This window comes from Nylanderia fulva, unplaced genomic scaffold (genome assembly GCF_048542155.1).
Source record: "Nylanderia fulva isolate GAGA-0341 unplaced genomic scaffold, ASM4854215v1 Scaffold47, whole genome shotgun sequence".
Taxonomy (NCBI): domain Eukaryota; kingdom Metazoa; phylum Arthropoda; class Insecta; order Hymenoptera; family Formicidae; genus Nylanderia; species Nylanderia fulva.
The window spans coordinates 276,433-289,331 of record NW_028190554.1 but is presented as its reverse complement, the minus strand read 5'-3'; the positions used below and the strand labels follow the sequence as shown (position 1 = coordinate 289,331).

Here is a 12,899-nt window from a genome sequence, read left to right as displayed (position 1 = left end):
ATGGATGGAAAAGCGCGAAAGAAGAAGAAGAGGAAAGACGCGACGCACGCCGCGCGTTAAGGACGGAGCGAGCGATGGAAAAACCGTGATAGGGAGTGAGTCGGAAGACAACTACAACGACGGGGAGCTGCATAAAAAGGGAAAGAAGTTCTCGTGTGAGTGCCGGGGCGGGAAATAAAAGGGAGGGATTGATATTGCCGAAAGAGAAGGAAGATGGCGAGTCCCGAGGACGAAAAGTGCAGGAGATATACAAGAGCGAGAGAGAGACTGACTAACTGACTGTGGCCGGTTAGGGGGATGAAAAGGAGGGAGGGGGTGCAGTGGGGGGGGGAGGGTGGATAAGGATTCTGTGCGCGGGCGCGAAGCTGGCGCAAACTCTTCGTGCAGCATCCCTCGTCAGTTGCAAGTCAGGAACTATCGCGTCCGCGTGGCTGCTCGGCCTTGCCTATTCGCGCTGTCATCCCGCCGATCTCGAGCGCGACGATCGGCCGATCGATCGATCACATAAGTATACGGTGAAAGAGGGAGATCTTTCGCGATTCAACCGCGATTTCCCGATTTTTCGATGTTATTCCGCGGCGCGACGAATTTCCGCTCGCGCGACTAGATCGTCCGTTTTTGTTTTTTTTTTTTCCCTTAATTAATGGAAAGCAACGAAAACGAAAGCGTCGTGACACCGAGCGAGACGTGTCTATGTAGACGAAAAGCGTAGAACGCGCGTGGGTACAGTGCGACACGTAAGATTTCTCACAGGCGGCATGGATAAAGACTTTCGCCCGGATTATCAAAAAATGCGATGTGCTCTGCTTCATCTGCTGCTGATAGTGGGGGGTAAGTTTCATCACGCAGTGTGTTAAGTTCGATAGGAGAGGCGAGTTCTTCGAGTGTATTCTCATTAATTATCGCGAGCTCGTAAGATACCCTTTCCATCGACTTTTAATCTCCGAATGATGATCGTTCGAGTGAAAGATTCTTTCATCGTTGTTTCGCCGAGTCGTTGATCAGAAAATGGTGAGTGAACAAAGGAACGAGGCCGAGGGCGAAAGAAATGTGGTTCTTGAATTATAGTGGTTTTCGCACCCCAAAGGTACTTTACGCGCGAATCCTCTAGTTTAAATAACACTCCGCGCGCACGAGAGAAGTGTCTTTGATGAAAATCCTGAAACGCTATGTGATTCTCTCTACCAGCTTCGCTTTACTATTATTGGATAACATGGAGAGATGACACGGAGAAGAAGCAAAAATCTCCGCTATTGCACGCGGAAGAAGAAGAAACGTAAAACGTTGAAGTTTCCAGTAAATTAGGCCAAGCAGTACTTAAAGGAGTCATTGATACTCGAGATCTTCTACGCCTTTTCCAGTCGCCTCGTTACTTCCGTGAAGCACCCGAGATCCGCTGATTCGAAAAAGGACGCGGAATATCTGCGTTTCCTCTCGGAGAATGGGTGGTCGTTCGCAGCCATTCTACGATCGGCTGAAACGACATTGTTACAATCGAGTTCGGTCGGATTCACGCCAGGATTGTAATCGACGCTTTCGCTCGTCGGCGCAATTCTCGATATTACTACTGCGATTTGCGGAACTCTATTTATGGGAATCACCGCATAGTAAAGAGTGAGCGAAAATAATAGGGCATGATGTCGCTTTATCAATTAATTTAAATCTTTTTTTTTTTTTTTTATTAATGATATTAAATTATCGCTATTTGTTTTTACGCGCTAATCTTAAGCAAATTAAATCAAAGTATATATACATGCTGCGAACTGAAAAAGATTGCGGGACGAATGTTTTGCTCTGATTCGCAGCGATTTGGACGCGGGCCATTTTACTAAGATGGCTCTTATAGAATAACAATTTCGGTATCAGCCTTGTTATATAGACGAGCTCGTGCTAAAGTTTTGGTTTTACTTCGTCAAAGTAGGTCGGATGCAGTATACTTACAAGAAGCATTGACAAGCGATAGCCTTGTTACAGTCAACGTTTGTACTAACAATAACATTATTTTTCAAACGACTCTCTTTTTTCTCGTTAAAAACAAATATCTATCGTAAAATACCAGACATTGTCGTGACGGTAAATAAACATGTTGAAATGAAGATTCAATCAGATTGAAGTTAAATGTTTTCGCGCCCCGGAAAGGGTACAAGAACATGTAAGAGCAACTGGCACGTAAGAGCAACTGCTTCGTGACAATCAGGGGGTTAATAGAGTAAGTTAAAGTGAGTGGAAGTGAGTTGGGAGTGAACGAGTTTTTAGGCACGTCCGAACAGAGTGATGTATGTATTCAACGATGCAAAAAGCGCAACGGGCGAGAAGTTCCGAAACTATTTGAGATATCGAAAAACCATTTCCGACTTTCGCGTTTGCAAAAATTTAAAAGTTGTGCTTGTGTTGGGTGTACGTGTATATCTAGATTGACTAACCGATTGAACCGAGCAAAACGATTTATATGCCAGAGATTCAGACACCGTTTTTAGTTATGTCGCAATTGGAGATAATTATCACTTTCTTTATCGCGTTTTCATCGAAAAAATGAGAAACACATAGAGAATTTCTATAAAAATTCAAATGATATAATTCCTATAAATATTACGTATGATATATTAAATCGTGCGAATGGATATTGTTCTATTCATCGAATTTATGACAACTGTTTGAATCTTTTGAAATACTTAATGTATTAATATTATAAATTAATTTTTTATGCATATCTAGAAGAAATTTAAAAGAGAGAACTCTTTTGAAATTTTAGAATATTATTAATAAAGTGAAAATAAAATTATTTGCAAATTGTTAAATTTTTTAAATTGAAAATATTTTATATTTTACAAATATAATAAAGAAATTATGTATAAAAACATATAAAAAAAACTTAACAAAATTTTCAAATACTTTTTAAATTATATATAATGTTATATAATATATTATTCTTATAATTTACTTTTTGGAGAACTTGAAGGGCGGAGCCCGCTGGATATTTGCGAACCGCTGAAGGCGGCAGCAAGCGAACTAATTAATTCACTGATTCAAATCTCTTTGAGTGATTAAATTTGCAATCGTATTTACATTTACATTACATAAATCTGTTAATAATATTTGGAAATTTAAAACACGGCTTACGCTTTAAAATATTTACATGTTATTATTATTTTTTCCGCGAGCACGTTTTAATACATAATATTTATCTTTATACATATCATATAGAGATTCGAGTTATTTTTATAAATAATATCGTATAGATAGTTTTTCGAACGACGTCCACACCTTGTTCCCAAAAGTTTCCGGGAAGCATGCCATTTTTGCAGTTGTAAAACTAGGTTGTTTCCGATGAGACAGATTCTCTCAACTGAATATTTGCCCTCTGCTGGACCACCGCTTTTCCACACGATTGCGTCGTGCCACGAGAAAGCGAACAGATACGTGAGAACTCTTCGAAGAGAGATAAGAAGAGAGAGAGAGAGAGAGATAAAACAAATCGTGTACCGGAATGCAGACATATCCGAGATACACTCGCATCTCCTTCTCGCCATCTTTTCGTACTTTACCTCCGTGACGCAACTTTCCCGCAAATGCGTTCTAAATCCGCATTCTTTCTTATTGGTGAAATACTACAACGTTGGAGTACGCGTCGATGACGCGATTTATTTTTCTATTGTAAAGGTCGCTTTTATAGAAACGGAGATTTTTATACGCAACAATTCGCCTCGCGAGCTCCTTTTATTTTTATATACAAAATCCTGGGTATTTTTTTTTTTTTAAATTATACGCACGTCATGTACACGCGTACTTTTCGTGATCGTGTCTTGATTGCGCGAGAGAAGTAAGGTTTTTCGCGAAAAAGAACAATACCCAAGAAATTTGTCTTCATTTCTTTCTGATACCAGGATATTTTCGAAATGAACGTGTTTGCTTCCGAGAGTGCACCATATTTTCGAATGCTTCTATAAACTCTGCTCACTCTGCGAGCAGTTTCAGCATAAAACGTTTGTTGTCTTTCACAACTTTACCTGCCTCTACGCTGCTTAGTTTCTCTCTCATACTTTATCGCTATTGTTAAACATTTTTAAACAAAACGTAAAAGAAAATTTGCGCTCTCGTGCATAAAGCATATTCATTTGAAATTAAATACGTATTTATATAACTATTATCAATTATCCAAATTATTTTTGCGTGCGAAATCGCGCCAGTGAAAATTATATCAAAAGTAGAAACACTTTCCCTCTTAAGCAAATATAACTATATTTTTTCAGCATTAAATATTCCTGGGAATTATTTTGCACATCTAACTCCGGTTTTATTTAACGATGAGAGAAAAAAAGGGAAGGAAGCAAGCTTTAATAAAACTATACGTTCATCGTGATATATTCATTCATTTTCCAATGTAAATTTCGATGAAACCAATTCGATGACAGGTATGAATTGATCCTGATCGGGGTCATCAGTGGCCAATCGATTATATTTGTCCAAATTTTTAAAACCATTTTTGCGCTGTCGCGATTCATTACGTTGCGTTTACCAAACGCCATAGGCGTTTTCGTATTTAACCTCGAAGAGTAAATATGCACAAACATTTGCAATTGGTATATTCATCTCTCACGAAGTTTCAATCATTTTTCGGCCTCTCGCTCTTCAATAGAGCGTTATCATTTGCATAATGTATGAAATAACGCAGCCACGCATGATAAATTTGTTCCAAACTGCATTATCAATTATAATAATAATAATAATAATATATTATATTTGCAAGAATCACGTTATCTATATCTACATTTTTCATAATTTGTATAAAAAATTTAATAATACAAAAACGTAGACCTTTTATAATATTAATGTTATCAATTTTGTATGAATGTAAAAATGTAGTACTTCAAATATTCTCAATCTTTCTACAATGATGATATTATACATTCCAAAACGGATTTAATTCATCGCGTATATAATTAGCAGCGCTAAAAGAAAGCCTTTTAAATCGCTCTGTTTCAGGTATTTTGTCCAATACTGTGAATTTTAATTTGCTAATTGCGCTTCTTTCCTAATTAATTACTCTTGTAATCCTTGTATTATCAGAATAATTGAAGAAGAAGAAAGTTCCTCATTTTTTCAGAAGAGAACGACATATTTTAAATAATTATGTTTATACAGACTGAAAATTGCAGCTCTTTTTGAGATTGTCATGTAAAAGTACAAGATAAGCATAAAAGCTCGTTCAAAGTAATCATCTTTATCGATCGCAAATCAACTCCCATACCTTATTCATATAATTATTACATCTGTTGCGACTGAAGCACCAATGCCTTAACAAACTTGGCGCGCAGTTCTACCAGACATTACTTCTAATTACCTTATCAAATTAACTATCCTTCCTTTATGCCGTCTCCGTGTAGCAACAGCTGCAGTTCGAGCGGCAGAAACATGCTTGTTCGCTCGCGGCGCGGATCAAATTTTGACCAATTACTTCCGCCAACGTCGCTTTTATCGTTTACGACCGACACTAATGAACGCAAACTTGGAGGCGCCTGTTATTCAACATAAACTTTGGTCTTCGTTAACCAAATTCAGTCCATATTCATATATATATATGTATATACATATATTAATAAACACGAAACATTTATTGTCCCACTCTTGCGTATTGCGTGCAAATTCATCGAACTTTTTTCTCCCATCGTCTGTAATTTCGTGAATTTAATCTCGACGTCAATTCAGAATGTTGAAAGTAAGATTGGAGAAGATTAAAAAAAATCTCGTTAAAACGAAGCGCACCTAATCTGCGCAATATTACGAATCCGATAATGATCTTGCAAACCAAACATTTCATCTGCTCGTTTCGCTTCGATTGAACGAGACGTTTCCATTCTGATCTCCTCGACCGTCTCAAGCGGGCTACAATCCGCAATAGACAGGCCGAAAGATTTCCTCGAGACTCTTTTTCTTTCCCTCTCTCTCTCTCTCTCTCTCTCTCTCTCTTAGCAATGTATTTTCCTGTCTTCCTTTTCCTTTTTGCCTCCAAACTCGGAATGCAAAAGATACAGAAATGAAGAGGGTACTTCCGTCCACAATTCGAAGACCTCATCGCCTTCCGCCTCTTCCTCGATTGTTCTATCTTCGTCTCGTCATGGCTGTCGTGCTCCTTTGTTCACTCGAGTCGCTGCAGTCGAACGAGGAGAAAAGGAATTCTCAGAGCGAGTCTTCGCGGACCCTCACCCTTGTCGGATATTACTTTTATTCTGTTTCGAGCCTCGTCGCTGCCCGGACGGCGTCCCCTGCTCAAGCATCCTTTCATCTTCGAGTCGTTTTGTATCATCGCGATTGTATCGCTCACGTGTACGTGATCAGAATCGGTCCGAATCTCTACGGTACTCGCGCGTACGACGTGGAGTACAATTTCCCGAACAAGAACGACGTATATCTCTCCTTGTGTCGTCAGTACAAAGTTAGTCACTGTTATGAATTGGGGAACAAAGTACGTTCCACACGTTGATTTTCAATTTGAAAATTCAATATACAGATATATATATATATATATCTGTCGCTGTTTCACCATCATTTTTGCGAACGTGTCTTTTAAACTAAAATTGAAATAAATATTTTTACGCCGACGAAAAATTACGTACAATTGTAAAATGCTCTCGAAAGTTTCAAATTATCGAAACAGAAAGCAGATTGGGAGTTTTTGAAATTAAAAAAAAAAACTAATGCAAAATTAATGGAAATTAACGAGGAAATAATTTCTTCACATTAAATGCTCCTTCTCTTTCTCTCTTTCTTTTCCCGCTCATAAATTTCTCTCCGTTTTTCTAAAAGAAAGATCTTAATGCACGTGGAAACGTATCAGCATCGATAAAAGCTTAACATTCAATCAAACGAATTATCCAAGTCACGCGATTTTCTTAATCCTTTCGAAATTACATCGACGCGATCGAGAAGAGCCTGGAATTTACCCTACAGGTACCATGATCAACCAGGGATTCCCCCGATGGTCGTTGAGTCTCGAGCGAGAAAAAAACAAGGGTTGAAAGTCGATCGGAAAGGGCGATCGCTTCCGGGTGTAATTCCGCAAATACGTTTCGGTTTCCGTTCGAGCGAACACGACCGCCATCGCGAATCATCCACGTGAAATTCGTCCAGCAGCATATCCACGCCACGCGCCATGTGTGGTCAACGATGCGCCTTTTTTGCGGTTCGCGGAGCCAGAAAATGACAGCGCGAGCCGCCCTTCTTTTTCACGGACGAAAAAAGAGACGCTGGCACCGAAGATAATCTCATCAACGCGACGACGGAGAAAGGGAACCCGGTTAAAGATCTCACTCCGTCCATTGGAGCGACATCGCGCCGCCTTGGCCCGTCCTAGTGAATTATCGCTCTTAGTTTCCTACACACGCCATTAATTGTCGTTCTTCCCGCGGAAACGTCACGCTTCGCGGAACCGCACGCTCTTCGGATTGATTTAATTGTTTTCGCGATCGCGAACGTTCGCGGCAAATTCGGTCGGATTAATCGAATTGAGTTGCGCCGGATTTATAGCTAATTGAAGCGTGCCACGTTGTTTCAATAGGCAACTGTAAAACTCGGATAGTATAATTACGGACGATCTCGTCGATTCGTATTACGGCCGAAGCAGTAAAAAAAAAGCTCCAATTTGAGGTTGCGCGATTGTTTCGACAAAACCTCGCATTCTTTTCTTTTTTTATTACAGACAATATATAGACGTCTAAAATCTATAATATTATTTTCTAAATAATTTTTTAATCAAACATAATCTTATATCTTTATATTAAAAAATTAATTATTTTTATATTAATATAAAAATATAATTATTATAAAATTACTAAATTACTGGTAATTTCTTTTATTGAAAAATAAGATATATTGATTTTCGATATGAAAAGTTAAGATAGAAAAATATATTTGTCACTGTCTCATGATAATGTTTTTGTTCGAACGCATGTTGCAAATACATTTAAACTAAAAATCAAATATTTTTATACCGATGAAAAATTGCATACATTTGTAAAATGTTCTCAATGTTCTACATATTGAAACAGATGCACGTCTTACATGCAGTTATGTGTTACATTGTTATTATAATAATTCGATAAGCTATGTTTGTTATCTCCAAAATAATGATCTTTTTCAATATAATAATTATAGATTAAGATAAAATAGTATTAAAAATATCAGCAGAATCGTTTTACATATTAAACTCATTTAAAAATATATACATATAATCGAAACGGGAGATGCATATGCTATTGAGATGTGAAGATAAAAATAATTTCAAAGTACGACCTTTCGTAACGGAAAATTGTGACTTTCCATTTGATCTAGTGAAAAGATCGAGAAGAGTATTTTATATATCGCATTTAACGCACCTTTATAACGATCGCACTTTATAGTAGCGACAAAAGATTGGTCCGACGATAAAAGAATCGTTAAAGCTTTCGATACAAGAGAGAAAAACGAAGGTGAACGAGGTCACAAGGGAAACGAGCTTGGAAGACTGAAGGCGAAACGAAAGAATCGAATGAAAAGGATAAGAAGAGATCGCGGCGAAGCATACGAGGGGAAAAATCAAGCAGAAGACAAAGAAAGGAAGAAAAAGAGAAGAGAAAGAAAGAGAAGAGAGGACAACTCACCTTCGAAAGTTTTTCAGAGAACTGCGAGGCGTCGGCCATTACCGTGGATTACATACCTCTTTCGCTTCGCTTCCGTTACTTCGTCGAAAGCACGTAAACCGTAACGCTCTTAGATGCCCGCCGGGCAAAACTTACGTTCGAGAGAGAAAGAAAGAGAAAGAGTTAAAAATTTATCCGCTTTAAAACTGATTAAGCACAAGCAACGCGTACGTACCGAACAAGTCCGGTTCGGGTGTCTATGTGTGTCTCACTCGCGTCTTAATTGAAAAGAAAATCTGAAATCGCGATACCGCCCGCAGTCATTTAATTCCCCGGTGGTGGATGCGCTTTCCGTCCGAGGAGATTTTCCAGCTAGGAAATTCGATGCGAGTACAAGACTTGTCGGGTATAAGGACCCACGGGGTTGTCCCTTTATACATTTAATGGATTCCATGGGACCGGTTTAATCGCCCTTGCAAGCACGGGACGGGGAAATGCACGGAGATGAGAGTTGGGATTACTCGTGCGGCGGTTGCGCCATTTTTGCTTGCTACGGTCGTCTTTTTGAATGTGTTCGACTCGCGTAGAAAAGAACACCTAATCGAGTATCCCAACGTTGTTGCGCGCTTTCGCAGTTACTGCGACTTCATTGCGAGATACGGGAATTATTTATAGCGCGCCGCAGTCTGGGTATAAATTCTTTTCTAGATAGCATTGAGAATACGCAGAGTGCTCGGAGCATTATACGACACGCATATAAAAACTGCTGTAATAATTAATATACATTACAAAGTGTGACTTTTTTTAAATAATCAACTTAAATCACCTTTAGCGCCGTCCTTTATCTCATATTATATTATATAATACGGATAGAATTTTTTAACTATTGCTTTCTTTATTACAAGATAAAAATGTGTTTTATGTCACAATAGTATATTGTGTATCAAGTGCGGAAAGTTGACAATTGGTCACGAGTGCGGGGGATGGACCACCCCACACGAGTGAACAATTGTCAATCCGCACTTGATACACACGATATTTTGTATTACAAGTGCAGGCAAAGTGCGTGTTTTCTGTGCGCGAGGTGGCCCATCGCACGCCGCCATCTTGCGACGGCACGGTGCGGGAATAGCCGCGTTCAAAGTCATTGTCCACGGCTGAAGCCATGAGCAATGTATTGCCCACGGCTTTAGCCGTGGGCAATGACTTTGAACGCGGCTCAGTCGTAGGCAATGGCTTTAAATGCGGCTTATTCACTCACCGCGTCGCCGCTAGATAGCGGCGTGGGATATCGGCCGCTTTCCGCACAGAAAACATACACAAAGTGCCACTTTGCCTGCACGTGTAATACAAATATATATATATATATATATATATATATGTATATACACATTCTTATTATTATCGTCAATATTAATGAATAAACGCAGCCGCGTTTAATTTTAATCGAAAGCAAAATATGTTCTTAGACAAGTATCGTTTAGATTTCGACAGGGAAGAGAAAGGGTATGTATACTCGTAAGATTCCCTGTGCGAGGGGAAAACTGGGGGGGCAAACGCCTCGGATGCCTTCGCGTTGTCTTAATATATTTCGTACTCGCAAACCGGGGGTTGGGGTGGTCTTTGTTGGAAAGCCACTTACGCTTTGCCGAGATACGTAATCTTGCCCGATGGCTCCAGGGCTTACATCGATCTAGGATTTTAGCTAACGCGGCATGGGAAGCCAAAGTTTATTAAGAAGCCTTCGAGACTGCACCGAAGAGAGAGAGAGAGAGAACAACGCATCGGTTATTACGGAGGCGGGCGCCCGAGGAGCTCGGACCAGCTGCAAATAATTAATCTATCTACCTTGGATATTTGCATTGCGTTAGAAGAGAGAGAGAGTGCGCGAGAATGTCGAATTCACCGAAGCTGTATTAAAGGCTATCAGACACAAGATTTTCTGGCATTTTACTTGTATCGAATAAACTTTGTTTTGCGATAATTTAAATTATTTAAGGAAAAAAACAACAAGTCTTCAACTATTGAAATGTAGAACTCAGTTTATTATGCTTTAGTAATTTTTTTTTTATACATCTGTACACTGAAAAAAAAAACTATTAAATTAATAATTGAAACAAATAAATATTTATCTGATTTGGACAAATTCTCTTGTATCAAATAAATATTTTTCACAACAAATCAATATTAGTTTCAAATAAATGATTTATTAGGTAGTATTGAAATATAAATATTCATTCGAATTCAATAAATTTTTTTTCAAGGTAGAAACAAATTTGAAATCTTACACCGTGTTGAAATAATTATATGCAATCGACATTCGCTAACAACGTCAAAATTGATATCAATATTTCAAGTGTAATAGAATAGAATAGAATAGAAATAATATTTTAGTACGATTATTAGAGATTTTCACAGAAAATGCCGATTGTATTTCTACATTAAATATATACTTGTTAAAGAGCTTAAAACAATATTTTTCTAGATAATGATAAGACGATTACAACGGATAACATTATAATCGAGCACTGCGTATTACGGCGACTCGTTATTGCGTTATAAAATAAGGTGTTTCGTATACTCGATCACGATAAACGTGACAAACGGTTTAAAAATAATTTGAACCTAACGCCGCGTGCGGCAATAAACGGGCGAAAAAGAAAGATATTAACCGAGTCCGGAGAGGAGGACTCCATCCGGGGACACTAGAGGCTAACCTCGCCCAGGATACGCAGTATCTCAGGCTAGCGTCTCCTCACAGGTTTGGTACTTGGCGGAGCGCTGGCTTTCTCGTTGCGATAACAAACGTTATTTCCGCGGAAGAAACTAGCTACTTTGGTGGCCAGGACGATGTATGTCGCCGATTTTTGTCGCGCGATTTATTCAGAGTTCAGTAAGCACCGTCGTGCTTTATGACAGAGAATTTCCTAAAGATATTAATAAGAAGATAACGGTGCAAAAATTATTTACGACTATTATTTGTAATAAAATAGAGCACTTGAAGAAAGGTATAACGATAACTCTTGAAATGTAATAATATGAATTAATTTTTGCACAGAGAAAAAAAGAGATAAATTTCTAAACGTAAATTAAGTAAATTCGATTCTTGCATTACTCGAAAATTGCCTTAAGAGAAGATCTCTTTTATCTGTAGAAATAATGTAAGAATAAGGAAAGTGAAAGAGAGAATACATCAAAGAAAGTATAGATTAAAGTCTTCTTTTAATATCTAACTATACGTCTTTTATACAAAAACATCTTAGAGAGTCATCTACGAAATGTAATTGCTATCTATTACATTTAAATGAGTTATAAAGCGAATCGAGTGTCTTATTCTGCGGTCGACGACATCGCAATTAAATTTATTCCCCGCGCGAAATGGGAAAAAGAGATCTTAATGAAATAATGTTTCTTAAATGAAGAACAAATGTTCAACAAAACATTCCCCAAACGCGGCTGGAGATAATACCGTATGATTCGCCGAGTAGAAGATGAGGCTAGGGATAAACTCGAGGGAAGGAGTTGCCCGGTCACTGTGCCCTGCGGGCTACATTTAAAAGTATAATTTAAAAATGGCGACGAAGAGAACACACGAAATGGCTCATAAGCATAATTTATGCGGCCGTTTTGCCAGCCTTTCACCTCGCGATGAAAATGTCCCTCGCACTTTCTCTCTCTTTTACGTTTAATAAAGGATCCACGGCCGCGAGTGAGGGTTGCCGATCTTTTTTATTTGGAAAGGAAACTGTCGCCTTTCCTCTCCCTTTCCTTACCTTTCATTTGAATTCGTTAACTCGACGATCGTCAAATCCTTCCCTTCGCCTTCGTCGCTCGCATTTCGGGAGGGTGAAATCGATCTTCTTACGAATCGAGGCAGAATAATTCGCAAGAACCGCGCGCGACGGCCTGCATCTCATCTGCGTCGAAATAAATTTCAGAGAAGAAACTCGGAAACAGAAGAAGAAGGTGTTATTTGTTACCGTCGGAAGCGCGGGAAAAAGAGGAACGGGTATAATTCAGACCAAGCGCAACGACCGCGCCTGTTGTAATCTATTCAACGGCTGTTCAGATTGAATTTTTGTCAATTAATTGAAATTTTGCGCGCGCGACAAATCTATTCCGCGATTATTTAAAATTTCTAACTCGCGCGCGATCTCTCCGTTACACAGATTTATCGTCGAGATTAATCGAGCCAACGTAAAAATTACGTTGCATTTTTATATTTGCATTATATAATATATGTGTATAATTATTCTAGAGTAATACATTTTATTGAGAGATTAA

General features: G+C 38.6%; 1 protein-coding gene and 1 long non-coding RNA gene across 2 annotated transcripts in view; one reads left to right on the top strand and one right to left on the bottom strand.

The window, feature by feature from the left end:
* LOC146721459 (uncharacterized) overlaps positions 1-12,899 on the bottom strand; it is a 226,235-nt gene that overhangs the window by 29,813 nt on the left and 183,523 nt on the right. The gene's annotated exons all lie outside the window — the stretch shown is intronic.
* Positions 399-12,899, top strand: part of LOC114930043 (uncharacterized) — a 97,032-nt gene continuing 84,531 nt past the window's right edge. Inside the window, exon 1 of the mRNA XM_029301780.2 lies at positions 399-831. Coding sequence (XP_029157613.2) covers positions 759-831 — 73 coding nt within the window. The 5' untranslated portion in view covers positions 399-758. The remainder of the gene's footprint in view (positions 832-12,899) is intronic.